At 43.0% G+C, this 27217-nt stretch overlaps 11 protein-coding genes across 11 annotated transcripts; 8 read left to right on the plus strand and 3 right to left on the minus strand.

Annotated features, from left to right (window-relative positions):
* Nucleotides 1–1655: 1655 nt before the first annotated feature.
* EAE97_000972 (uncharacterized protein) lies at nucleotides 1656–2346 on the minus strand (the record flags this gene model as incomplete). The annotated part of the gene is made up of 7 exons (XM_038871482.1): nucleotides 1656–1720; nucleotides 1779–1848; nucleotides 1913–1939; nucleotides 1995–2029; nucleotides 2106–2139; nucleotides 2195–2217; nucleotides 2307–2346. 7 exons carry the CDS (start codon nucleotides 2344–2346, stop codon nucleotides 1656–1658), a joined length of 294 nt encoding a protein of 97 aa, XP_038737383.1.
* A 701-nt stretch (nucleotides 2347–3047) lies between these two features.
* On the plus strand, nucleotides 3048–5827 carry EAE97_000973 (uncharacterized protein; the record flags this gene model as incomplete). Its single annotated transcript, XM_038871483.1, has 3 exons — nucleotides 3048–3275; nucleotides 3336–4124; nucleotides 4328–5827. 3 exons carry the CDS (start codon nucleotides 3048–3050, stop codon nucleotides 5825–5827), a joined length of 2517 nt encoding a protein of 838 aa, XP_038737384.1.
* A 908-nt stretch (nucleotides 5828–6735) lies between these two features.
* EAE97_000974 (uncharacterized protein) lies at nucleotides 6736–9556 on the plus strand (the record flags this gene model as incomplete). Its single annotated transcript, XM_038871484.1, has 3 exons — nucleotides 6736–7156; nucleotides 7205–7420; nucleotides 7470–9556. The coding sequence occupies 3 exons, from the start codon at nucleotides 6736–6738 to the stop codon at nucleotides 9554–9556; spliced, it is 2724 nt and encodes a 907-aa protein (XP_038737385.1).
* A 743-nt stretch (nucleotides 9557–10299) lies between these two features.
* On the plus strand, nucleotides 10300–10875 carry EAE97_000975 (uncharacterized protein; the record flags this gene model as incomplete). The annotated part of the gene is made up of 2 exons (XM_038871485.1): nucleotides 10300–10452; nucleotides 10510–10875. The coding sequence occupies 2 exons, from the start codon at nucleotides 10300–10302 to the stop codon at nucleotides 10873–10875; spliced, it is 519 nt and encodes a 172-aa protein (XP_038737386.1).
* Nucleotides 10876–11718: 843 nt separating this feature from the next.
* EAE97_000976 (uncharacterized protein) lies at nucleotides 11719–12396 on the plus strand (the record flags this gene model as incomplete). Its single annotated transcript, XM_038871486.1, has 1 exon — nucleotides 11719–12396. The coding sequence occupies one exon, from the start codon at nucleotides 11719–11721 to the stop codon at nucleotides 12394–12396; it is 678 nt and encodes a 225-aa protein (XP_038737387.1).
* A 1030-nt stretch (nucleotides 12397–13426) lies between these two features.
* On the plus strand, nucleotides 13427–14398 carry EAE97_000977 (uncharacterized protein; the record flags this gene model as incomplete). The annotated part of the gene is made up of 2 exons (XM_038871487.1): nucleotides 13427–13787; nucleotides 13841–14398. The coding sequence occupies exons 1-2, from the start codon at nucleotides 13524–13526 to the stop codon at nucleotides 14396–14398; spliced, it is 822 nt and encodes a 273-aa protein (XP_038737388.1). The 5' UTR covers nucleotides 13427–13523.
* Nucleotides 14399–14422: 24 nt separating this feature from the next.
* EAE97_000978 (uncharacterized protein) lies at nucleotides 14423–15465 on the plus strand (the record flags this gene model as incomplete). Its single annotated transcript, XM_038871488.1, has 5 exons — nucleotides 14423–14503; nucleotides 14629–14679; nucleotides 14729–14842; nucleotides 14866–15254; nucleotides 15333–15465. 5 exons carry the CDS (start codon nucleotides 14423–14425, stop codon nucleotides 15463–15465), a joined length of 768 nt encoding a protein of 255 aa, XP_038737389.1.
* Nucleotides 15466–17259: 1794 nt separating this feature from the next.
* EAE97_000979 (uncharacterized protein) lies at nucleotides 17260–17987 on the plus strand (the record flags this gene model as incomplete). Its single annotated transcript, XM_038871489.1, has 2 exons — nucleotides 17260–17490; nucleotides 17538–17987. The coding sequence occupies 2 exons, from the start codon at nucleotides 17260–17262 to the stop codon at nucleotides 17985–17987; spliced, it is 681 nt and encodes a 226-aa protein (XP_038737390.1).
* A 3134-nt stretch (nucleotides 17988–21121) lies between these two features.
* EAE97_000980 (uncharacterized protein) lies at nucleotides 21122–22539 on the minus strand (the record flags this gene model as incomplete). Its single annotated transcript, XM_038871490.1, has 2 exons — nucleotides 21122–21679; nucleotides 21733–22539. 2 exons carry the CDS (start codon nucleotides 22537–22539, stop codon nucleotides 21122–21124), a joined length of 1365 nt encoding a protein of 454 aa, XP_038737391.1.
* A 201-nt stretch (nucleotides 22540–22740) lies between these two features.
* EAE97_000981 (uncharacterized protein) lies at nucleotides 22741–25317 on the plus strand (the record flags this gene model as incomplete). Its single annotated transcript, XM_038871491.1, has 4 exons — nucleotides 22741–23065; nucleotides 23120–24093; nucleotides 24143–24372; nucleotides 24461–25317. The coding sequence occupies 3 exons, from the start codon at nucleotides 22741–22743 to the stop codon at nucleotides 24350–24352; spliced, it is 1509 nt and encodes a 502-aa protein (XP_038737392.1). The 3' UTR covers nucleotides 24353–24372; nucleotides 24461–25317.
* On the minus strand, nucleotides 24684–26305 carry EAE97_000982 (uncharacterized protein; the record flags this gene model as incomplete). The annotated part of the gene is made up of 5 exons (XM_038871492.1): nucleotides 24684–25506; nucleotides 25571–25648; nucleotides 25712–25801; nucleotides 26042–26140; nucleotides 26220–26305. 5 exons carry the CDS (start codon nucleotides 26303–26305, stop codon nucleotides 24684–24686), a joined length of 1176 nt encoding a protein of 391 aa, XP_038737393.1.
* Between the last annotated feature and the right edge of the window lie 912 nt (nucleotides 26306–27217).

Here is a 27217-nt window from a genome sequence, read left to right on the forward strand (position 1 = left end):
CACGGAATGGATTCGGCGTCTTCTTTCTTTTATTCATTTTTTTTCTATCTCTGGAAGTCAATTTGCTCCATTGAATCAAAAGGAGTTTCTGGGTCATCTGGTTTATGGATATGCCTCAGGATGCGAATGCGTAATGTGGATATACAAGTTTGGGGATAGGCATTTAGGACTGGGTTTGGAATTGGGTGGGGGATGAATGGATGGAGAATTGCACATTGCTGAACGACGGGAGGATGATTGATATGCGGTTACTGCACATATGGGGATTGCATTTGAAGATGGAGATGAAAGACAAGATACAGGTCAAGACACAGATACAGGTGATTATGGGGAGTAATTACATATGCCCCAGAGAGAGATAGGGGGGAGAGAGAAGTGGATTTCGGGATGCAAATTCTTATAGCAGAAGCCAAAATCAGAATAAAGATCAAATTTGATAATATATGATGGTTGGCATGTGAATGCTTATGTGATGTAAAAAAGTCTTGCTTTATAATACAACTTAATGTTGAATTCGCTCATCGAGGAAGAGTGGGATGGAAGGAATATTACGGAGGGGGGTGGGTAAGCGTGCAGATATTATGGAAGACATAGTATGATATGATGTAACTGTGAGGGAATAGAAAAAAGTGGAATGATGAGCTGATATTGCAACATACATCGTAGATTCCTGTACCTAGTCACATTAATCAGCTACACAGTAGCTCCATATATTTGTATTTAATTCCACACAGCTGAATTGAGTATAAATGTACTGAAGTCAAATGCGTCCAGGTAAACCAGGGTATTGAAGTTACCTACCTACCAAGGTACATCCGTACACATCAAGATTTGTCGTCAGGATCCTCAAGCGAGCACAGCACAGCGCGAATACCGATAGACCGGTACCGACGGACCGGTATCGGTATTGTGTTGCAGCTGAGTTTTGGAGCTGGGGTTTTTGTTGGAGCTTGGTTGGAGCTGAGGTTGGAATTTGCAACGGTCGTGTTGGTCTTGCTTGGGATGGGTAAGTATACGAGGCGCTTACGCTTATTTCGATCAGGGGAGGTTTGATCTCGATTTTAGAAGTCACATGGATGGATGTATGGACTTTGAAAGGCCGTAGAAGCCGGGGTATTGGAAGTGCAAAATCTTGGATTTGGAGTTTGCAAAGGAACGGAAAATAGGATATGATAGGAAGGCCTGAGTCAATTGAACTGGGTTGTGTCGTTCGAATCAAAGTTGGCTGCGGTTGCTTGAAGTATCCCGAGAGACATTCTATGACCAGAACACAAACAATACTTGACGAAATTTTATGCCCCTGCCGATCGATAATACTCTCTCCTTCGCGCTTGAAAGACACCGGCGTTTGGAAAGTAAATATATCGATGGTTGGCAGACAATGAATTTCACGGCTGGTTATTCGGCGATCAACGAGAGCCACACCGCAAATTGCACACACAATTGCTAAGAAATCTGATTCAATTTCTCCTGATACCATAACTTATCCGACAATTGAAAAAACAAACTCCAGGGCCAATTTGTGACGTCCTTTCCTAAACACCGCTTCATCTCATTACTGATTGTCCTCTTTTATATCCTCTGCATTGTTACATTGAAACCTTTCTCAAAAAAGTAAGAGCTGTTCGTGCCGTTTGTGAGCGAAATCGAAATGTTTATTGGGTCTTGAAGAGGAGAATCGCGCAGTGGCCGAGATAGAAGTAGATGAAGTGTTTCGTTTCTGCGGCGAAAAAGTCAGATAGGAGAAACAACTATTTTGAGGCTTAAGGGCAAAATACCATGGGTGACAAATGATCCAAAGTTTCGACCAACGATACAATGCCATGTTGGACCTCGTTTCTCATCGAACTAATTTGACAATTAAGTACCTCGTTCATTGTTTGCTATAATAGCGCGAGCTTTAAGTACGTACAGCTTTCTTGATGTATTGTGCGATATCCTGCAGTAGATCATGTTAGCACATGAAAAGGGGATCGAAACAAACAATATCATACCTTCTCAACCGAATGTTTAGCCATAGCTTGTCGACCTGTATATTCCATTAACATCTTATGGATACATTCATACCGCCCCCGTTGTGATTGCATCTATAGGATAAGACATACAAACTTCAATAGCCTCGTCTGACATGTCGTCGCTCTGTTGAATAGTTAGTAGCCGTCGCATATCATCGCAGAGAGTATAAAGAGCGCACCATGTCGACCGACTTAATTTGAGCTGTAGTACATCATAGTTAGTTAGTATACTACCAAAAACTCCCCGGAGCGGCCGAACAGAAGTTTTAAAAAGTCGGGACTTATACATACCTGCCAGGGACTCTTCAGCTGGTTGTTGAGTGGCTGCCATTTTGTTTATTTGGATTTTGTGCGTGTTGATCTGATTTTCTATATGTGTAATTGCAATGCTTGTAGAGTTATCGAAATAGGGAATTGTCTCTTCTAGAATACAATCGGAAGTTGTGGAGAAAGGAGGAAGAGAGAAAGGCTGATAATTTAGCCGAAGTTTTGCAATGCAAGTGAGAAGGTGTTGCAGCGATCCAAAGACTACCTAGGCAATCTATTGACAAGATCTGGCTCACGATAAAGTTATCACAAATAGTGAGGGCGTAGGTAGGTTAAGATCTTAAAGTTGGATGACAAATGTTGATGTATAAGTATAATTCACTTTATTGGAATCAATCATAGAGAAGTTGCTGCTTTTCAATTTTTTGATGATGATGGCCATAGGTATTTATTAATACCTACCAAGTAGTACGTCGTTCCTATTGGTTGTACCTCTGTCTAGATTTCGTTGCGGATTTTCTTGCATCAAGTGTTGAGCACGGCTCACCTTGCGGCACTGCTCAATTAAGCTCAAGGCTAAAGAAAAATATGCTAGAGTAGCTCCGCTGCGGATATCCTTCCTAAGAAAAAAATATTTTGATAATCGAACATTCTCATTTCTTAGCCTACGAAAACGTAACTTTGCGCCATCATAGTCCATCACATCAAATCAATGCGCAGATAAATTACGAAAAACACAAACAGTTACAATATCAACGTTTCAACATGGCCTCTTCTCGTATATTCATAAAGGGACTTCCTCCAAATATCACCGAGGATGAGTTCAAAACGCATTTCGGTGCGAAGCAAGAAATTACGGATGCAAAATTGATCTCTCACCGACGAATCGGTTATATTGGATACAAAACACCAGAAGAAGCTGCAAAGGCAGTCAAACACTTCAACAAATCATTCGTACGAATGTCAAAGATTGGCGTGGAAATTGCCAGACCTGTAAGTGATCCTCGAGAAAAACATCAAATTGTGAAGAGATTTATACTGAGATCGTGAAAGATATCAGATTCATCTTTACCTGTATCGAGGAAAGCACAACGTGAACAAGAACGGGAAAATAACAAGCTGCGGCAATTGAAGCAAGATGCGGATGCAAAAGTCTCTGAGAGCCTGAATGCTGGAACCAAGCGGAAACGAAGCGATGTCGATATTGCAGATCCCAAGCTACAGGAATTTTTGGAGGTCATGCAGCCGGCCTCGAAATCGAACGCGAATATGTGGAAAGCTGGGACCATGGATACTGATATGGAGGAACCGCCAACGAAGTTACAGGCCATTGAAGTGCCAGAGGGAGAAAGCGACGACGAATATCAGTCAGTACCTAGTAAGCCCAAGAAGGCTCCTGCAAACCCCATCGAATCAAAAGCGCCTATTGCACCGATCCCTTCAACTATTGTTGCCGACAGTGCCAACCAAGCGGATGAGGCGATGGTCGATGCACCTTCCAATGAAGTTGAAGCCACGGATGATGATTGGTTGAGGAGTCATACGAATCGTCTATTAGATATAGTGGATCCGGAAGATATTATTCCCAAAACACAAAACTTAGACGTCAAGGATGTTGAAGAGGTGGTTGCAGGAGAAACAGGACCCAATACAGCAGTTGAAGATACGGTTGCCGACGAAGCACAAGTCGTAGAAGAACAGACGGAGAATTCACCTTCAGAACTGGATACGACACTTGAAATGATCAAAGCCAGTGGTCGACTGTTCGTTCGGAACTTACCATACAGTGCAACAGAGGATGATCTTCGGAAGCACTTTGAACAATACGGAGCTTTAGAAGAGGTAAGCAACGAAACTTGTCGACATGTTTTCTTTTCCTTCCAGCTTTATGATGAATATCCAGATAGGGACAGCTTATGCTAAAGGCACGTGATGTGAACTGGACGAATATTTTAGTAGATGCTTCGTGTTTTCTGAAAGCTATCGTCAGCCATTTTCGTGTCTGTTTTGATTTGTTTTAGTAGGGCTCACTGACCAAATTTTAGATACACTTACCAGTAGACGCCAAAGGTGCCAGTAAAGGATTTGTCCTTGTACAATACACAGATCCAAATGCTGCTGCTGAAGCATATCATAATGTCGATGGCGAGCCTTTCCAAGGAAGGTTGCTGCACATATTACCTGCTGCAGCTAAACGAGATAACAAGCTAGACGAGTTTGCGATAGCAAAGCTTCCCTTGAAGAAGCAAAGACTTCTCAAGAAGAAGGCCGATTCTTCCTCTAGCACATTCAATTGGAACTCTTTGTATATGAATCAGGATGCAGTCAATTCATCGGTGGCTGAACGTTTGGGGGTCTCGAAATCCGAGCTTCTTGACCCAACTTCGGCAGATGCTGGAGTCAAGCAAGCCATTGCTGAGACTTCGGTCATCCAAGAAACTAAATCGTACTTTGCGAATAACGGAGTTGATCTTGATGCGTTCAAGAAACGTGAGCGTGGCGATACAGCCATTTTGGTCAAAAACTTCACCTATGGCATGACTCTAGAAGAACTTCGGAAGATGTTCGAAGAATTTGGTCAGGTCATTCGTGTTCTCATGCCCCCGACTGGTACGATCGCAATTGTTGAATTTGCACAGCCAACACACGCAAGAGCAGCATTTGCAAGCCTTGCATATCGACGTATGAAGGACACTGTACTATTCCTAGAAAAGGCGCCCAAGGACCTTTTCACAGGACCTCCACCTGCTCAACCGGTGGCAACAATCAACAGGAATGCGGACAACGCAGCAGATCCTAAATTATCAACATCTGATCTTCTCGAAAGAGATAGTGGCGTTGAAAATGTGGATACAACTACATTGTTCGTCCGTAATCTCAACTTCAGTACTACCAGTCAACGTCTCACGGAAATTTTCAAGCCCCTTGATGGCTTTTTATCGGCACGCGTTAATACAAAGACGGATTCAAAGAAACCTGGCCAAGTGCTTAGTATGGGTTTTGGCTTCATCGAATTCAGAACTAAATCCCAAGCACAGGCGGCAATCAAAGCAATGGATGGATACACACTTGACAATCATAAGTTGCTGGTTAAGGCGTCGCACAAGGGAGCTGATGCTGCTGAGGAGAAAAGGAAAGAGGACAGAGCTAAGAAGTTGGCGGGCAAACGTACAAAACTCATTGTCAAGAATTTACCGTTCGAAGCTTCCAAATCGGATATTCGAAAACTGTTTGGGACGTATGGGCAGCTCCGATCGGTGCGCATGCCCAAGAAATTTGATCACTCAACACGTGGTTTCGCTTTTGCAGACTTCATTACGGCTCGTGAAGCGGAGAATGCACTAGAGGCTCTCAAGGATACCCATCTTCTTGGCCGTCGTCTGGTAATCGACTTCGCTTCCGAAGAAACTGTTGACGCAGAAGAAGAGATTGAAAAAATGCAGAAGAAAGTCGGATCTCAAGTCAACAAAGTTGCCTTACAAAATCTTACCGGGGGAGGTCGCAAAAAATTCAATATTGAAGGCAACGATGCGGATCTGGATTGAGGAAACTTATTGTAGGTATTTATCAATAATTCGAATATTCTACTAAGATCAAATTCCCTGGATATATTGTTCGCAAAAAATGGCAAGCGTCTATCTCCCTTGCCGAAGCTATATACGAACAATTCAATGGCACCCCTGCAGATAACCCTCGATTGAAACCCTTTCACAATTGAATGGAAGGGAGACTATTTACTTAAATCTAATTATTGGTGGTCCGATATTCAGCACTATAGGGATTATTTTTCGCAGTAAGTTTGAAGGTACTTTTGAAATGATTTCGTCATCTCATCAAGTTCTCTCCGCCCCCGATGGGCGCCATACAAAAACAAGAATTATCATCATTGTATGTAATGATTATCCACCTTCCCGTTGCTATTGTGCTTGGAGTGTTCATCACAATCATACTCGTAGGCTCTAGAAATATTGGTGCTGAGGAAATTGCATGCTCGAGCAAATGAAGCATTCCTCACGTTGTTGTGACTTTCCCCGCAACCTGATTTCCTTACGTCTGTGAGATCAGAGGTGGGGCTATTTTGGTCTTTGAGCTCTGTAAGCTTTGTGGCGTTTGCAAACGTTTACCTGAGCTATCAATGAAGGTAGATCTGGCTGATCCCCATCGAAACAGCCCTGCATCCTGGCCATATACATTCAATCTACTTCGCTTCCTTAATAAGCCATCAGGACATCTTCTACTTCATTCTTAATCTGTTGACATTCCCTTGTGCAACTTCATTCTAAGCTTTCCGCTGCCATTCCTCCAAACATTTTTTACTGTAATCTTGATTCTTCGTCGAGCAAATACGCATTTTTCCTACACAGCCTACCTCGACTTTGGGTGCAAACGCTCCACTGACTGGAATTTTGAACCCGTCGAAGCATTCTCGAACCTAAATCACACCATCTAGTCGATGGAAGATCCTCGTAATATTTTGCCATCAGGATACACATCGCAACAGCTTCAACTGGACGATTCCAGTGGGCTGTCAAGGCTCAAAGAGCCTCTTTCGGATTCTGCAGGTAACGCTCAGCTTCACGACCTGGCGTCGGGGAGCTCATATCATGATAACAAGAGGCATCACATGAGAGGCCAAGAAAGGTCAATGTATTCTATGCCTACTCTGCCATCGCAGCCTCTGCGCCTGCCCGCCGGCAATACCTTGGAACTTCGAAAGCGGCACAACCGGCAACAGCGTTTCAGTAGACATAGTAACCGCAACCCTATAGTTGATTCGCCTCAGTATCAAGCATACCGAGCTCGAGCAAATCGGGATGGAAGCACCCAAGGTGATTCGAAGTGGCCGGTTGTTCTTGAGGATGCATTTCTTGATGGTTAGTAGAGTTATCATCAATGTGAAATAACAACTGACAAGTTCTAAGCTCTTCTTGCCATCCCTTATATGGGAAGACGGAAATTTTCTTTCAGGGGCAAGCCTCATGGTCGGAATGAGCTCATCAAGGAATATCTTTGGATAGCATACAAGAATACACTTCTTCCGGGGCAGCGTCCAGATCCAACTATGATGCGTACAAGGAAGCAGGTCTCTAGTCACATTCAGGTTTTGAAAGGCTTCCTGACTCCTCATCCTGCACTATGTAAGAAGTGTACAGCGGAATATCTGAAACACAATCTAACGCTTCTTAGATCAACGTCTCTTTCCTCCGAATAAGGGTCCTAAGAATGGTTTCGAGGATTCATTTAAAAAGGACCCTACACTTATAGCACTATCGCAAGGTCGGCTACCTAGTAGGCGCCACGATCAATATGACGCACTTAATCAAATAATACTCAGCAATCATCATCCAATGAAGCCTGCTGCATTTTGGTTGCTCATGACACCATTTGCTGTACCAAATGAACGAAACGGGGTCATGAAAACCGAACAAGATCTTCGAAGAGATGGTCTAGTACTCCATAGATACTCGGGTTTATCGTCATCGAAGCCCCGCGGAAGTCTTGAATCAATCCTTCACTGGCGACAAAAGTTCCCTCACTTAGCACAATTGCATTCTACAGATGATCTGAACTGTGATATCATTCATATGGATGTGTCGTTGGATCTCATGAAAACTCACGCTCCGGATAATAGTGAGTTGTTGACTCGCATGGAGGTGTCCATACCTGGCAATGATTTTGCTGGATCTAATTGGCAGTCTGTGACGAGTTTGATTAAACCCGCGGATCTTTACGGTGACCCTGTAAGAGATCCTGTGCTAGAAAGCACGGCATTGCCAATGACTGTCCTTGGAATGTCTGACAACGAGACCCGAATCAAAGTCGCCATACCTGCTGAGACTTGGGCATACACATTCACGCAGCTCATGAACCTCCATTTTGAGATTGAAAAGAAACGTCTTCCACAATCATATGGTGGGAATGGATTAAGTCGCCCTTCAAACTCTATTCGGGAATACGTTGATCAAATTTCAATGTATCAAGAACTACAGTCCTCAGCCGGGGAACGAATGCCATTTATCCGGCGAGCCATTCTTATCTGGACATTTCATAAAGCTCGCATTGGAGAGGGAAATGACACCACCTGGCGATATGTCGACCCCGCTCCACCACGCCACATGTGCATGTCACCACCGCCACACCCTCACCAGAATCTTCCCAACCTCGAACACTATAATTCCTGGCCCGAATCACCTCTTCATCTTCAGCAACCTAATCTTCTTGACTCCTTTGTTCAAGGCCTTGCTACCCCCCCGCATACAGCTAGTCTTCAATCTCCCTTCGATACAACGGGCTATACATATCCTGCTCAGCATTACGACATGTCTAACGAGAATATTAGTTTCGTGTCTCATGCGACTGTCGACAGTGAATCAACACTGGTAAACGAAGCCGATCCTACGAATCAAATCGATAATTTTCTAAACAATTCCGCAGGGGTTAATATGGGAGCTTATGGAGACGTGAGCGGCCATTATTATGGTCATATACCTGTTAATACAGTCAACGCTAATGAATCCTTCGATGCGGATCCAGCATGGGCAAGCTATTCTGTGCCGGCTAGTACCCCTTGGGAACAAAGTGAGGAAAATAAGGGGTTGGCTTGGCCAGATACAAGTATACATATTCAACCTGCCATTAAACACGCTTGGAACAATGATACACAAGAGGAGAAACAAACACAGAGCACATGGAATGGAGATGATATTGATGTCAATGGTGTAAATGTTGACGGGAGGGACAACATGACGGGTAAACATGCGAACGAGATGCCTTGGTCGGATGTGGTGATGAGTAGTAGTCCGAGCAAACAAAACGGAAATGGATATGTTGAAAGTAACATTGAGTCAAAATTGTTACCATGGATTGAGCAGGCCACTGCAGAAGAAGAAGCACAGGCACAAGCTAGGAGAAATGCAGTGGACTACGGGAACGGTGTTGAAGCTGTGGATGTGAGTGCGGATGTTGGTGCAGATATTGGAGTTGATGCTTCCGGTGTAGAGGTGCAGATGGAAGAGGAAATCACCGCAGAGGATGTCAGTGAGCGTGAAGATACCATTGCGAGAGAGGAACACTTCGAACATCACGGTCACGATACGTATACGGATCATCATTTACATCATAGGCACTATCAGCACGAGCAATTGGAGCAATTGGAGCAAGCGGAATGGCCGCGTAACGACGAAATTAATGGCGTTGAGGTTGGAGTCAACATCGGACATTCTAATGGATACGGTTTCGAACATCTGGAAGAGAGCGTATCGGTAAAATCCTAATTCTAAAATGACTCAGCATCGTGCTGTCCCATTTTTTTGTAACAAATATGTTTATTTGGAACTTGCATTTTTTTTAGGCGGGCATGGGTTTGAGTCGATTTGTTGGAATGTGGAAACTCTTTTCTTGGGATCTAGCTTTTTTCGAACTCATTCATTTACTTACTTACTTCTATCTACAAATAGTTTTTAATATTCATTTATTCATTTATTCATTTGCTTCCACTTGCTTTCTTTGATGCATGGTACTAATAAATTTTTTAAGGTAATTTCCTGGACTCGTCCGTATTTGGTGAGGCCAGGAGGTTGCCGTGAGGTGAGGTTCGAAAGGGGTGTGCATTGCCTTGCTTGGTGTTGCTGACCTCGCTTCGGTTGGTACTATCCCTTTACCAGGAGTAATTATTGTTAGTTCACATTGTAGAATTGACTCTCTTGGTGGGCAATTGAGAATTCACAACGAGGCGAGTTGTGTTATAGTAAAAAATTCCTGCATAATATGATATATGTCTACTCTAATTCTACCTTCAAGGTCAAGATACTCGAAATTGCTTCTCACAATTGGGAAGGGACGGCCCTCAATTCAGCCAGCAGGTGTAGCCCAGAGCTGTTCATACTATCATATACTTTCACAACTTTATCTTCTCATTATGACAACAACATCGAACATAAACCCCTCTTCAATATATTCCAATCCATAAACTTACTCATCAATAACTGTATCAATTGATATCCTAACACTCTTCTCAATGGACGTACAAATCTTCCTCAAAGTGCTTTGCGACAAAGGCACGCGCCCCCCATTCAACTATTCCGAAAGGTATATCCGGAACACATTTTTCGTTTACATTGAAGAAGGAAACCGTCTTCAAGGAGCTTCGTTAGAACAAGAAGCCGAGGCAGTAAGTCTCTGGACTTGGGAAGATTTGTGTAAGTGTCTGAAGTAATGGAGATGTGAGGTTAGAGGCTCAAATGATGATGTAGTTGGAAAAGAACCGTATCCAGAACCGATATGGTTAGCCAAGAAGGGACGTCGTTCCTCGGGACCGAAATCGAGAGAGGAGAGTGATGTGCCGGCTTCTGCATCGGAATTGAAGCCGGAAAAGAAAGATGATGTGCCAGCTTCTGTCTCTGGATTGAAGTCGGAAAAGAAACGTGGTATGCCAGCTTCTGTCCCTGCGCCGAATAATGCTTCGCTCATATCGAGGGTGGAGTTTCTGAAAACTAGGATGGGTTTATGGCATTATTTGGGCATTGCGGGTATGGGGGTGCTTTTGGGTGGACTTTTTGGAACTTCCCGTGCGAGGGACTTCTTTGGTCAGTAGGTTAATTGGGGATTTGGGGATTTGGCAGATAGGATGCGAATGGGCATTCATTTAAGGGATGAAGTATTGTTTCATTTTGGTTGTAAGATGATGCACCGGGTTTGTTGGAAGTCACGAATCGAAGGCTTGACTTGTTTGGTTGTAGGTGGAAATTGTGAGATAGGTGACATTTTTGCATGAATTCAGATGTTGTCATAACTCTGTAGCGTGGTCTAATCGGTGTTCAAGTATGTATAAAATAGAGTCAGGGTATCGTGTCGGCTGCTCAAAAAGTGGTATTAGACTACTAGGTAGTTACAGCATCCCATTAAGGAAATAGCAGGCATTTATTCGCTATATCATTGCTCTGATATCTGCTATACATGTGCTTGCATGTAATCGATGTGTTCTTTTTTCTTGAAATCATTTCATAGAGAAATCCTGCGTCTTGGTTCAATCTTTTGACCACTACATTCTAATCATTTTTACTTGATGGAGTACTTCATTCATCATTATAGTGATTTCCAGGAATCGTTGACCGCAACTGATCGATTAGAGTCCCATATCACAGGTACTCCTCTAGTGAACACATGATTATGATTCTGCTTGTTGCCTCTTTTTTTCTTTTTTCTTTGGTAGAAGCGAATGATGAGAGGAAGCGAGATCTGTGATCAGAACGACTCTCCTCCCAGCTTCCATGTATCCAGTCTGAACATTTAAAATCAACTCTCTTATTTTTAAAAGTGAATTGATCACTCGAGGTTGAAATGTAATTCTGCCCACTACAAAACCATTCAGATTTTCATATCAAACAATTCAAACCTTTGAATCACAAACTCATAGATCGACTATTGGTCTATCACAATGGAAGTTTACAAAAGTGTTTACGACTTGATGCTCTCCAAAGCAATCTACTACGGCTATGTTAAACAACAAGTACATGATATTTTAACTGAAAGTCATGATCGGGTCGATCTAAGTATGCTCAAAAATATTCCAGATGCGGAGAGATATTGGATGGCAGAGCGATGGACCTGGGAGACACTTTGTCAGTATCTCTTGCTCGATCAACTGGGTGAAGATACAAATATTTTCGTAGTTGCCGACGAGTCGGATGAATTTCCAGGAGAGAAACCCAAATGGAAGAGAGTGACCCATTATTTGAAGCACAAATCACCAGCGACGGGAGAAACACCGAAAAGTACTCAAGTTGAAGCCAGTGATTCAACTACATCGCCAAATTCAGAACTCGAAAATCGTCTTACTGCGCGACCACAGAATCTGGACGGCAAGACTTCTGAAGTTAAACTTTCTGTGCCAAAAAGAATTGTTTGCGTCGATACACGTCCCGAGGTATCTGGCGGCAAACAAGCTCCAAAATCAGCAACTGGACTGCTAACAACTTCATCAACATCGTCTTCATCAGAGAGAGAGAGTCAAACAAATGACAGAAGCTCACCTAAAACTCTGAAGCCGCCATTGGGAAGGATTCCAAGCTCCCGGGAAGACTTTCATTCACAATCCCTCCGCTTGTTAAAGTAAACCGCCTGAGGAGAGCGCCAGCCTCAAAAAACTAGGAGAATTTCGGTGACCGATGCGCAAGAAGTTCAGTGTACTTCAGATCTTCAGGAAACCATTCTGAAGATCTAACTGAGGATGAAACCGAGGGCATTTTAGCAAGTGAGTAACAATCGAGAATGGATTGGAAGAGGTTTTCGTTTTGATCCACTCTTTGTTTGACGAGGAGTGAAAGATATCTGCTACGCATCAAAAGATCATTCCATCACTTGAGTTATATCGATGCAATTTATTGAGTCACAAGAGATCATGGTATTGATATCACCGTGATAAGTGATAAAAGAGTCCAGAGACTGCTCATTTAGACCTTGTCATATGTAATGCGCAGACTTATATAGAATAAAACTATTTCTTGCGTTGAAGAATGCTGTCTTCTATTTTTGCCAAGTAATGTGTATTTACTCGATATAGATACGTTTGTAAACGGCGAGCTTGTGAGAATGATGTTAAGGAACAATTCATCTAGTGTTTGATGATACATGTGCCATCTGAAATAGCAACAGCTCCATCACTAGATTATATCATATGCAGAGCTTTTTTGAGAATCTAGAGAACTGTGGGATACGAGTTGGCTGTCTCCTACCTGGAGTTATATAGTCAGGCTCTCTAATGTCAAATATCAAGAAGTCCACCTAATATGACCGATTCGAACTTGTTTCAATGTGAGGACGTTGTGTAATCGACACAACTTATCTAGGTCAAAGATAGGGTACGTGTTGGACTAGGAATCAATCACTGAATACATTTCCAATGATACTTTACGGCCCAACTGTAAGAAATTTCGAACATGGAAATGGACATCACAGGTGGGCACTTTGGGGGCAGTCAAAGGAAGCGAAGGGGTGTCATTAGTGATTGCACATGCCACAAGTTAATTACCCTTGTACATAATTAAGTGGATAATGCAAATAAGGCCACTCCACTTTAATTCTTTCGTCATCATAAGGCTGAAAAGGCCAATCTGGCATTTGCTTTCACTTCAATGTTCAGTGCATTGTTCGAATTCGATCTTCAACGACCGAATTGCGACACAATCAGCAATATAAGTGGAACACTATCTGGAGCTTCGAAATTCCGATCTGAACGTCGTTATGCTCTCTACCGGTTTCACAGATGTGCCAGTAACGCGAAGCCTCGTCTATGGGGTTGTCGCAACCTCACTCCTCGCTAGTATCACAGATTCAAAGCATTTTTTCTACATACAAGCAGATCCTCATCTGCTACGATATCATCAGTTATGGCGGATGCTTAGTTATCAACTATGCTATACTAATTCGACAGAAGTATTCTTTGGCGCGTTAACATACTATAATATGAGAGTGGTGGAAAGATTATGGGGATCTCGTAGATTTGCTGTGAGTTTCATTCTTTTATCTACCGTGAATATCTGCTGAAAATAGAATCATAGTCTTTCCTGATATTATCGTTCTGCTTCACCTCGATAATATCGCCAATCTTGCTCATCCTTCTACGACCCCTTTCCCTCTACACGATAAATTACCTACCCGCAGGACCAACTGCTCTTATATTCGCTATCCTAGCCCAATACCATGCCGTTATTCCACATCAATACAAATACAAAGTTGCAGCTACTTCTGCACCTATGACCGAGGAGAACTTTGTAGGAGTTACATTCTCGGATAAATCATACATATATCTCCCCGCTATTCAACTTGGTCTTTCCCAATTTCCAGGCTCACTGATATCTGCAATGGTCGGCTGGATTATTGGTTATTGCTGGCGAAACGATGTGCTACCAACAGCTCTCACGCGATGGAGATTACCAGGCTGGATGGTGGGCGTTCAGGTCAAGAAGAGAAGCGAAGGGTTTGAAGGAATGAGGAGGAGATTGGAGGGAGAAAATACAGCGGCTGCTACCGGATCGGATGGTCAGTCGGGCGGAGAAGTTGGAAGAAGGAGAACTCTGGCGAATCAATTTATTGACCAATTTCGGGGGGCGCCATGATGTTTCGTTTAATTTAAAATCTCAATGAATTTACATTACATCCATTCCTGCTCCCAGGATATCCGACCTGCCGTCAAGCTGTTGATGAGCCGATCACAGCAATCTGTGAGCCATCAGATACTCCCGTCTGTGCAGCTTCAACCGAAAGCTTGATATCGACCATTGGCAGGGCTTTCACAAGACTCTAAGAACAGAATTGTAGTTCCGCGAAAGACACTAACAACTATTAGACGCTCGATAGTATCAGAGATCATGGAGAGACTGAAGATGTTGCCAAGACAGTAAATTCTCTCATCCATAAGGATGGTCCATTCAGGCTAACTACTCCAGGGCTGGAGTCATTACCACAACACTGACCAATGTCTGTTCGAATATCACTCAAGCCGTTCAGGAATGTCCCGTCATATGGTCGAAGCTATGATATGTTTTAGCAGCGCTGTATCAGTATCATCCAAAGCATTTTTTAGGTCAAGAGCTATCCCTGCGATACTGTTACTGAAGTTTTCGACGTTGGAGGAGCACAAGGTCACATTTCTATCGAACTGGCACAAATGCATTCTAAACTAAAAGTTGTTCTTCAAGAATTGCCGGAAGTTGTTGAGGGAATCGAAAAAACTCTACCTGATAACATGAAAGACAGGATCGGAATCATCGCGCACGATTTTTTCTCTGATCGAATCATTCAAGCCGACGTATATTTATTTAGCCAAATCTTTCATGATTGGCAGGAGGCTTATTGCATCAAGATACTCCGAGAATTAATTCCACAGTTGAAACCTGGTGCTCGAGTCATTTGCTACGACCATCTACTTCCAGAGCCCGGCGCAATACCCTTGCTTAGAGAGCAAGCTGCGAGGTATGTTTATAACTCGGTTTCTCTACCTGTTCCGTTTGTAATTGCAAAGTCTTCATGGTAGATCTTACGGCAGTACAGGGATATGGATACGATCATGCTTTCTCTCTTCAACTCTCGCGAGCGCGATGCCGATGATTGGGCTACTTTGTTCCAAGCGCCAATCCTCGTCTTGGAAAGCCAAAAGCTTGGATTCCAGAAGGTAGCAATTTAGGCATCATTGAAGTGGTGTGACAGGGGGTTAGTAAAGGCGCACAAGAATAATTATCAGCATCTGTTATGCTAGAATGCAATAATGCCTGCAACTGGATACTCTCAAAAGTGATGGGCCTGCCGGTTTCACATGGACATCAATGGTATCAGAAGAGAGACATAAGATAGAGTGCGCTGTAAAACAAGCTTTGCAACTCAGAAAGCTAGTAGGCACATAGCAAAGAATGTTCCAAGACACCATCTCTCTGTATTCAATCTCCTCAGCTCAACATCTGCTACACCTTCTGCGACGCATGCTTTATTCGAGCCTCTGTCTTCCAGATATAGAATGAACACGTCGACGGCCTGTTCAAGAACAGCCAAAATTTCCACGAACCCAGGCTAGTTGAAATTGTATTTTCGCGTTGGCGAGATCCAGCATTGTGCAAAGGAGTGGTGTCGAAAAACGGACCTCTAAGTAAATTTGGATCATATGAGTATTGGGGCAAAGGAAAAATGTCCCCAATAAAGAAGCTGGTTCACCTACAAACTACTACCCTGATGAGGAGGTTTGTGGTGATTGGGTCAGCTCAGCTGTCCTGATTGAATCACGGAGCAGGTAGCTGTGCTACACAAACATTTTCAACAACTAAAGATAACATTTTACACAATAGAAGTTTATCTCTCGTTGGAGATGAGGGGTTTTTTCTAATTGAAAAGAATTTGAGAAGATCGGTTGTTTGCAGCAGTTGTGAGGCGCAACTTCGCGTAATGAAGATCATCCCATTCAAGAGGCTTTGAAAAACAAATCTACAAGTCTTAGTGAGGCGCGGTACATATTTTAGGGGTTCTGCGTGCTCGAGTGACTGCGCCGTTCCATTGTGTGACCAACAGGATCGAATAGAGGAACTTCCCCAAAAGAACTGCGCGACCGATATTTACCGCTTTAAATTTTCACACCGACAGACAAACGAATACCTGTATATTTTTTGATCCCTTCCTAATTGCAAGGCATTCTTTTCAAAAAGCTTACGGGTCATGAACTGTAGGGAAGCGAATATGGAAATAAGGTACGAGTCAAACAAGCTTCGCTTCAGTGCGCAAGATCAAATGTGAATACTACATATCTGCATTGTGTATTATCGGTGTCGACGTATCGACAAAATGTTGGACATATCCCCTTTTTGGAATATCTATTATACCTAGCATTTACCGATCACTTCTCCTCTTTAAGTTGACTAATAGAGGGAAGTAAATAAATTGACTTTGTAAAACGAAATTGCTTGAATAGGTTCATCTTTTCATGCTAGAACTATCGGCAACCCTCGAGTCGATGAGTAGAAATTTAACCATAAAGGCCTAACTCAATGCACCTTTACCAAGATTAATCAATTTCTTTACAAGGTTGCAGGTATACATATGATAACTTTGTGGCTCCATGATTACATACATAGAGAGCTTTGCCGCATATCATGTCAGCTGGATCAATCAGAAGATATCTCAAAAGTCATTTTAGTTATACCAGAAACATAACCTTGCATGGATACGTATGATATCCCATTATCCTATGTTTGCTTCATGTTTGTTGCTCGGATTCAACAGACTTACAGTATATGCTCTATGTTCTCTACTACACTAAAGCCATCCCTTATCCTTTAATGCGAGAGAGGGGCGAAGGCGGGGGTCAGGAGAGTAGGTGAAATGCCTACCCTTCTATGCAGTTCCCGTTTTTTTCCATGAAGTTTGTCTTCAGCGCTGAATTCTAAGAAATGACCTCTGGCTTCTACTTCTAAAAAACGAAGAAACATTAGACAAGATGGCCCAAACTAGGGTTGTGGAACTAGCCTCGATAATTTCGACTCAAACAATAATTGTTGACGAGTACCTCCGGTCTCATGGAATCGCCTCGCCATCCTTCGATGTGAACTATAGCGAGACGCCTCAGATTCCCAAAGAAATTTCAGCCTCCAAGAACATTATCTTTGAGGCAACAGAAGAATTGAACAGTCTTATAGGGGGTCCTGTTGGCGTCCTCACCTCCATGAACGTTGGTAAATTCTCAATTCAAAGATCAACACTTACTAATCAACCAAGATGACGATTTTGTCAATACTTCACGCAATATATCGATGGAAGTTAGCATCAAGCTTTCCACTCGACGGAGAAGCATCTTTCTCTGAGATTGCTGACACGGTCGGGATACCTGAAGCGGATATTCGGCGTATCATCCGCATAGCCAAGACTCATCGAATTTTCCGAGAGCCACGGGATGGGATTGCAGCACAAACATCAATATCCAAAGCTATTGCTACAATACCCCTTGTAGAATCTTGGTTGGGACTTGTAACAGATGAAATTTGGCCTGCCTTCACACGGATGGTGGATGCTATTGAAAGATGGCCGGACTCCCAGGAGCCAAATGAAACAGGATACAACCTGGCCACAAACCAATTTGATACTTATTTTGAAGGCATGAAGAAAAGTACCCATCGTGAAAAGCGATTTGCAGATGTTATGACCTTCTTCCAGGCTGGTGGCAAATAGGAAAGAGCCGGGCTGATTAAACACTATAATTGGGAGATCATGAGCAAGGGGTTGGTGGTTGAGGTATGTCACCCCATTAACCTTGTCCAACACACCGAATTTTGCGAATCTCCGATCAAAGAAATTCTGTTCCTTTCTTCGACTTATTCATCAAGTGCTGTGCGTGATATCTTTTCCCTGCTCAAATGAATACTAATTCTCTACATTGCGTAGTTGGGAGGAAAGGCGAATGAGGTTTGTCTTTTCCTGGGAATTAGCACACCAGTCACTAATAGTATTAATAGAGGATCCGACTTTACAATGGAATCATGTCTCAATGGGAGAGAACGAGATGCGGATGAATGGGCTCAGTTGTTTGAGAAGGCTGATTCGAGATTTAAACTCCAAGGAATCGCGGCAGTTCCAAATTCGAGATTCTCAGTTATCGAGGCCATCTGGGAAGGTGGTTCGGCTCCTGGGCTGCGAAGAACGTAATAAACCTACTACAAAACAAAAATGGTACTAGTTGCCGTCTAAACGAGGTTGCAGCCCTTGTCAAGCGAGCCCCGTATTACTGCGGAACCTTTAGATAAAATATCCAGCAATTGTTAAGATTTTCTTCATAAGACTTACAGATTGAAATATGCTTCCCGGGTCTCGTTGGTTATCTTCTTAGTTATATCAGCCAAGCAAGTAATATGTAGATCATTTGATTCAAGCTACACTCTTCCCATCATAGTTCTGATAAATGTTCTTGCTGGTGTTATATGGAACAGGCATATCGTGTATACACTGTGTATTGGCTTGATAATAGATACATTAGTATGAGATTCCCTATGCATTGAACGGTTCCTTACATAGTTTAGTGTTGTTTATTTGAAGCCTTAAACGAATCCATCTTCCCCAAAAAGGTATCGACAATATTGCATGAACTTTACTGTACTGCCAGACGGCGTCAAAACCATGTTCATACCTATGCAGTACAATTTTTGATATTTATGGATTAGTGGCAAGGTTGTTTTAGCCGATGCAATACTTTATTGCGAGATTGGCACATTATATTGCATACTTAGATCAAGTACAGGAAAACTCAAGTTGTACAAGAACCCTGTGTTGGTCTAAGAATTTAAGAGCTCTATTAAGTGATCTCCGCAAGGCCATACCGCATCGTCGCAACAGGATCGTCCGCGGGTAATCTGCCAACAACTTCAGCCAATAATATTCATCTGATCTGCGAGACATCGTTGCGCGGTTAAAATAGTGCCACCACGTCAGAGCTCTGCAGTAAAAGCAATACAGACGACATCAGCTGAATTGAACCTCTGCGGGCTTGCTCAATTGAGTATGCCACCGCTGATACCTTGTGAATGAGTACTTCATTTTTGCAAACAGAATTATTGTCGTTTTAGATGGCTCTTTAGAACAGAACATTGCCTATAGCATGGCGTGATTCATGTCTCGACAGAGTACATGAGTACTTTGTGTTTCCTTGAAGAACGTAGATGTGGTAGTCAAATATTTTTTCGCGATCACAGGATATAACCGCGCAGTATGATGGGCGCGAAAGAAGTAATAGGCGAAGAAAGCGGGACAGTTGGCATTTTTTTTGCTTTCCTCAAACCGTTTCAAGGAGGTAAAGGATGCTTCGATTTGGCCTCGGCATCTATTTATTAGGGCAAATCATGTCATATCATGGAGAATAATATGTTTGACTTCGTGCCAGCCTTCGTGGGCACCTGGTACATGCGTGCTTGAAAGGTGGCTGTGATACCCGGATCAGGGCTGTCTCAAAGACGATATTCACCAAAATTACCTGTAATGCATGTCAAAAGATTTGTCAAATTCAAGAAAGATCGACCAAGAATTGAATACGGTTAATGTGTGACTTGCCGCGATTGCATAGAATCGATATACCAATGGAGTCAGTCTCAGAGATGTGGCGACAGCACAGCAACGACAGCTTCAACCCTTGGGTCATCCGTGTACATAAACCCTCTTGAATCCAGCTTTCAAAACAACATTTACGCCAGCAGCAATTTCAGTATAATTTTCACTTTCCTCAAATTTTTACCAAAGTTCTCAAATTCACAAATCCCAACAAAATGCAATTCACACTCTCGTCCACCTGTAAGTACCATGAACTCTTGCTTTTTGCACAAATTAGCTCCTGTATTTCATTATCTTCTCCAACGGAGCATTCATTTGCATGTCATACATGGAAGTTTACTATGGCCAAATGCTAACCAAACATTATAGTGACTATCACTGCCAATTTGACAGCCCCAAGTGTTGCCTTCGTTATAGATACGTACTCGAGCAACGATTGCAGCAGTGATTATTTGGAAAGAGTAGATATCTCTGACCATTCTTGCAGCTTGGACTTTTTTGGCTTCTCATCATTCAAGTTAATCGAAGAAGGAGAAGTCGATCAAAAGGGATACTTCTTTGAAGATGAGAGTTGTGAACATCCTGGAGATGCTATTGAATCCGGCTTCGTTTATGGTGGCGGGTACCGTCTCAACGAATGCAATAGCCTTGGCAAAATAGCAATTGCCGTATTATCCGCAGAAGAGTGATGGAGAGCACTTGCGGTAAGCTAGCGCGACTTCTTGAATTTACGCATTTTACAAGTGAATATTGTGGCTAAGTATATGAGTTTAGAGTAGAACTCAAGATCTGGTGGAACGGAGATAATTCGCAGAACGATGGGTTGATATGGTCGCATATTGAACGCTCTTTCCACTGTATTTCCGTTTTGCTTCTATCAATCTAATTCTTGGGAGGATGGCAGGAGTAGTGTGGTATGTACATCGAAGTTTGACTTAGAGCGAATACGGCTGGTTCCCAAAAGCATCAATCGATGTATCGTGTGGACGTAAATATCTTCGCAATTGCATCAAATGTGACCACTCCAAGGCTTATGTCCGTTCGTTCCCTTATTTACTATACGCGAGTAGCAAAGACTGAGTAGGTTTCTTGAAACCAAGCTGGGCAACAAAGGCCTATCATATGTTCCAAAGTTATATCATGGAATTGGAAGTAGGCTGATTGCGTGACCTCAATTGAGTATGTACAAATGTCCTTTTAGCTCGTGAAACCCAGCTGTGATACAATTCCTCGCTAAGAGCGATGGCTTGATGAGCTCATTAACAGATTCATTCCCTAGTGGGTAGAAGACGTAAGTGAGCCAGCAAATCTTCGTCATCATGTTCCCCCTCCTCCAAGCCCAATTCCCCCACCTTCTTCCAGAATTTACTCAAATGCCTTGTTCCGCTATCACAAAGGATAGTGACCACCGTACTCCCCTTCTCTAACTTCAACGCTGTTGCTACAGCTGCCACGCAATTGACAGCACTGCTACTCCCAACAAAAATACCATCTTTCTCTACCAACCACCTCGCCATTTTGAGTGCTTGCAAGTCTGTCACCTTCACGGCATCATCGATGATTTCTCGCCCCGCTTCGAAGTTCTCTGTTAACCGATTGATTCCAATTCCTTCGACAATAGTATCAACCTGCTGTCGACGTCTTGTGCCTTCTTTCTCGGTTGCAGAGAACATGACGCCATATTTAACTTTGTTGTAGAGACCACTTCCCTCTGGATCTGCAAGCACTACTTTGAGATCTTGTCCCATAAGTTGCTCTTGTTTTAAGTAGAGTGCTACACCTGAGATGGTTCCTCCTGTCCCAGCACCGGCCACAAATGCATCAATCTAAAAAATGTTAGCTAAATTGTGTGTGAGATTCTGGAGGTCTGGTTGCTTACATCACCTCCCGTCTGGGCATAAATCTCAGGTCCTGTAGATTGAAAATGTGCCCGGTAATTTGCACGAGACTCGAACTGATCAGCAAAGAATCCTCTACTAGAATCTGTTTTAGAGGCCGTATGTTCCTTCGCTCTTCGTCTTGCCAGGTTGACGAAGTGTTGAGTAGAAGTTATAGGTGCTGGGGTTACTCTTTCAACTGTGGCTCCCAGATGATGCAGAAGATCCGACTTCTCTGTGCTCTGGTCATTAGGCATACATATATATGCTTTATAACCTCTGGCACGCGCTAAAGTTGCAAGTGAAATACCAGTTGATCCAACTGTGCCCTCATAAATAGTGTCACCTCGGCCAGGTTTCAGGAATCCTTCCTCTTCTGCCATCATAATCATATTCAAGGCTACTCTATCTTTGGGACTTCCTCCTCCGCCATTCAAGAACTCCGCTTTTGCAAGAATAGTGCATCCTGTTGCATCGGAAAGACTCTTGATCTTGAATAATGGTGTATTTCCAATACATCCCTCTATTCCTTCTGGGATTATAGGTTTCGGCAATCCGACAACTGATTTCCGAGTACGGTCTTCTAGCCTTAGTGGGGGTAGGTTAGAGCCAACTGGTCTTAGATCAGATGAAGATGAATCAGATGCAATGATTCCAGTCCCAGTCCCAGTTCCCTTTCGCCGCCTTTGATATCTTCGTTCCAAATCAGGATAAAAATCCTTAAAACCCAATGTCAACAGAACCCCTGCGACGAATGCGACTGCAACTGCTGCAGAACCATATGCCTTGGGGTGGTTGCTCAGAGACATTATATCCTTGGTATTCTCATCATCATTATTTCAACCATGAGTCGTGAATAAAATCATTTTTGTTAATGATGTGATTTTTCACAGGTCAACTCTTTCAATATCCTTGCAAAACTTTGCGGAAGAAGCTTGGACCAACTAGAACTCAACATTGCGACAGAGGTCCCCCAAGAAACACACAGAAGAATATAAACACTTCTGCCGATGGACTCCCCAATTGTGGCACGACTGTTTCGGCAGTTATTCCAACACAAGAACTGTGAGGTTTTACGATCTCATTCTTCGTTATCTCCCCGAGTATGGAATGGGCATGGTTCGCAGTTGAGATGTTTGTCAACCACCAGTAGGAGGGGCAGAGGAGTGAAGGAGACAAGCAAGAATGAAAGCCATTGGCAGCAGAGAACAGATATCTTTCCGATAGATATGATGGAGGAATTCAATAAGTATCCCATGGTTACAGCAGATCAATTAAGGGGGAGGAGAGAAAGGCCAAGGCGTGTGAAGATGCTCACACGAGATTTCATTGAAGGTATTCAGAATCTAGCCGTTAACATACCGTGTGATTATCTGACACGTTCCACAGATAGTTTATACAATCCTTCTTATGGTTATTTCTCCAAGCAAGTCGTCATCTTTACTCCTGGCGAGCCTTTCGACTTCAACTCCCTCGAAGATGAACCAGCCTTTCACCGTCTCCTGGGACAACGATACACCGAGTTTGAAGACGAGTTGGACCTCAAGTCTCCTAATGAGACTCGCCAATTATGGCATACACCAACAGAGCTCTTCAGACCCTACTATGGTGAAGCTATAGCCCGATATTTGATCAACAATTACAAAATATCGCAGTACCCATACCACGATCTCATAATCTACGAAATGGGTGCCGGAAATGGTACTCTTATGCTCAACATACTCGACTATATTCGTGCCACAGAACCCGAGGTATATGCCAGCACAAAGTTCAAGATCATTGAGATATCCAGCAATCTCGCATCGCTACAAAAGTCGCACCTATTACGGAATGCCAATTCTCGAGGACACTCGTCTAAAGTTGAGATTATCAACAAATCAGTTTTCGAATGGAACCAGATAGTTCCCTCACCATGCTTCTTCCTCGCCATGGAGGTTTTTGACAACTTTGCCCACGACTCTATTCGATATGACCCTGTTACCGAAGAACCTCTCCAAGGCACCGTCTTGATATCCAACACTGGCGACTTTTACGAATTCTACACTCCCACCATCGACCCTATAGCATCTAGATTCCTTCGCGTACGACACGCTGCTACCAATGGGAAATATCCACACCCCCTTCCGCAGAACAGACTAGTGAAAACTTTGAGGAACAATATGCCATTCGCTCCGAATCTCAGTCAGCCAGAGTATATACCCACGAGACTTATGCAGTTCTTCGATATTCTGGCCAAGTATTTCCCGGCGCATAGATTAGTAACAAGTGATTTTCATTCGCTGCCGGACACGATCAAGGGAGTCAATGCACCAGTTGTGCAGACAAGATATAAAAGAAGAACAGTTCCTGTTACGACGCCTTTTGTGAGCATCAATATTCCTTGTCCCTTTCATCGTTGCTAATGGCATATAGGTGCATCAAGGATACTTTGATATATTGTTTCCTACTGACTTCGCTGTCATGGATAATGTATACAGAGCCATCACGGGAAAGTTCACACAAGTGTTATCACATGAAGAATTTTTGAACCGATGGGCTTATGTGGAACAGACGGAGACCAAGAACGGAGAGAATCCTCTCTTGACGTGGTATAAGAATGCCAGTGTTCTTACCACTGTATGAAAGTAAAATGCCAAGTAAATGTGCACATCACAAAATTTCCTATCATCGCACGATTTTTGATAATTGTTGATCTTCTATTCATGATATGTGACAACTAATCTTTTCTAGCTGGCCACTGTACACCCTTCCCTCATTGGATAATAAACAACAGAAAGAGATCAAGAAAAAGGTGTATTCCCTGCAGCGTCGAAGATAATAATGCTCCAGCAATAGAAGCGCCAACCTTGCTACTCCAACATCAACATGCTTAAGCTCATATGTATAAATATGTTCGCGAAAAGCAGCCCAATACCTCCAGTTTTACATCATTCTGTCGCATGTCACGATTTACTTATTTTCTCGTCTCAGCACACATGTAGAAGTTCGCAATTTCTTTCTTCAAATCCCAAGCCCTTTGCAAAACTTTTGCTCGCTCAGAGGAATTCATCTCAAGCATGAATTTGAAATTGTTCTTGTCTTCTTTTGAGTTGAGCATGTTCCATTCCTCCTTGAGCCTTGTTTGTGTAGCGTTGAGAGATTTAATGCTTTCGATAAACACTTCTTCTTTTTCACTCAAAATTACGCCCATGTTTGATCTGGCGAATTTCCAAAGTTCTTTCAAAGTCTGGGAAGGGTCGGTTGAAACATGCACGTTTGTAACTTGGGCGACGAAACCTCTCTCTGGTGAAAAATTGGGGATTGCAGAGGTAGAATCATCAATCCTAAGATCTTCTGCGAGCACATGAGTGATTCTGTCGACCAGAAGCTCCGATTGAGAAGCGTTTTCGGTAGTCATGGCGTTCTGTAGTAGTCGTTCGCCTTGTTGTATCAGGTTGAAAATTTCATTGATCCTTTCAGTAACAGTATCGAATTGAGACCTTTGTTGCTCGATCCTATCTTTGATTGTGGGAAAGAGATATTCAAAAGTGTTGCTGGTATGCTCGCAATTTTGGTTGGGTTCAATGTTGTTAAGCTCAGTTTCGTACTTGTCGCTGCGTTTCTTAGGGGGTTGAGCTTCGGAAATGTTGTGTGGAATATTTTCGTAGTTTCTCTTGAGGTTGTGGTATTTATAATGAAGAGATTCGGAGCTACTAGAAATAGAACTTGATCTGGGGTTTTCGTGGTGCGCAGAGCTAAGATGTGCTAGTGCGGGACTAAGTGTGTCGATGGGGATCCTAAGTTCAGGGCTACTTAGAGCTTGAAGTCTTGATCAAAACCTTTAGTGAGTATCTAGCTTACATCTTTGCCTTGATGGATGTGGTCTCATTGGTACCAGAGGGCTCTGGTCTATTACCGGCAGATGGCGCTGCTGATCCTCTAATATCCATATTAGCATTAATCAAAATGTTGTTTGGGCTATAAAAAATGATCGAAACTTACGACAACGTCACTATTAAGCCCTCAAGTTGTTTCCTAATATTGGGCGTTTCAGTAAATCTCTCGTTGCCCTTCTTCGATGCAGCAATCTCTCTACATGATAATCAGTCTTGGATCCGCGACCACTTTCCAATTTCACCTGCCTTTCCATGAAAATAATTTCTCGACTCTTGCCATTGTGCTCTGCTTGTAGAAATTTTGATTCCATGCCTCTAACATTGCATTGACGCTTTGCTGGCGATACTTGTCCTTTCTCGTTACTTGGGTTTCTTCTTGAAAGTGTCAACGATGTCAAAACGAAATTCAATGCCCTTATCTTGTCTGGAGAGTTACCGGATCGATGGATTAATAATCGAGTTTTTCTCTACCTCGCAATGATTGCGTTTACGAGGACTATGGGAGGAGCATGGTTCTATGATTTGGTCGTCGACACTGTGCGGTTGAGACGATTAGTGGTTACATTTCAGAATTTTAGACAACAAGGGGTATTCTAGAAGATTGTTCCACTCACTCTGAATCTTGCAGAATCTCTCTCACTGTGACTACAGGCTCCTTGTTCCTTACCGCAATGTTCGAACTCCACTCTGATGTGTCCATTTGTAGCTTATACTTGAATAATAAAGAGTTAATGTGATGGTATAATGTTATAGTAAGCAATTGCAAAGGCACATTCTTGAATTGTCCTTTTGATATCAGTAAGAGGAGTCTTGAGAGGTGGTGATTTTAAGACCAGAAGTCAGGGAAGGCTGATGCTTAACATGTCCCGATGCGGAATGGGAGTAGGGAGAGTCGCTCTTACCCACCCCAGAAAAATAACATTCAAGCTACTTTCTCACATTTATTAATATGCTAATTGATCTTGTCCCAATGTTTTCCTGGCCTCTCCAAGCTAAAAAGGGTACGAATTGTCAATTCTCACGAATATTTCGAGCTTGTCTCCTGAAAAACTTGCCATGTCAAAAACCAAGGCTCCACTCAGCCTGCAGCCAGCCCTTCCTCTACCTTTCAACAGTCTTTGCGTTGAATGGCCGCGGCTTGCATGCAAATACGGTCTGTTCGTCCATACCGAACAGGGCCGAAGTTCTGGATCTTGTGCACTGAATCCATCGTCAAACTTCTTGACATCAATCTTTTCAGAAGGATAATGGCATTCGGGTTTCGGCGACAGAGAAGATTCTTCGAGTGGAGATGCGCATGCAATGGGCAAGGTTAAGGCATCCAAGCCCTTTGACTTTACTACTCCCACAGTCTCACTATAGCATTTCACTACATCACGTCTGAATTCATGCATGTTTCAATTCATCTTTCGAGGCGAGGGGGGGCATGAGGGTCAAAGATAGATTGCTTTGCAAACAACAACGAGCATACTCCAATATTTGCCATATTTGCCACCCCTCTCGCTGTCGCTGGCTATGCTGTCATTATACCTCGTAACCCCGAAATGTCTTAATGTCGTAATGAGGGGTTGAGCATACATATCCTTCCAGATTTTTACAACCCAAGAGCTCG

The sequence above is a fragment of the Botrytis byssoidea genome, assembly GCF_014898295.1.
Source record: "Botrytis byssoidea strain MUCL 94 chromosome Unknown BBYS_002, whole genome shotgun sequence".
Taxonomy (NCBI): Eukaryota; Fungi; Ascomycota; class Leotiomycetes; order Helotiales; family Sclerotiniaceae; genus Botrytis; species Botrytis byssoidea.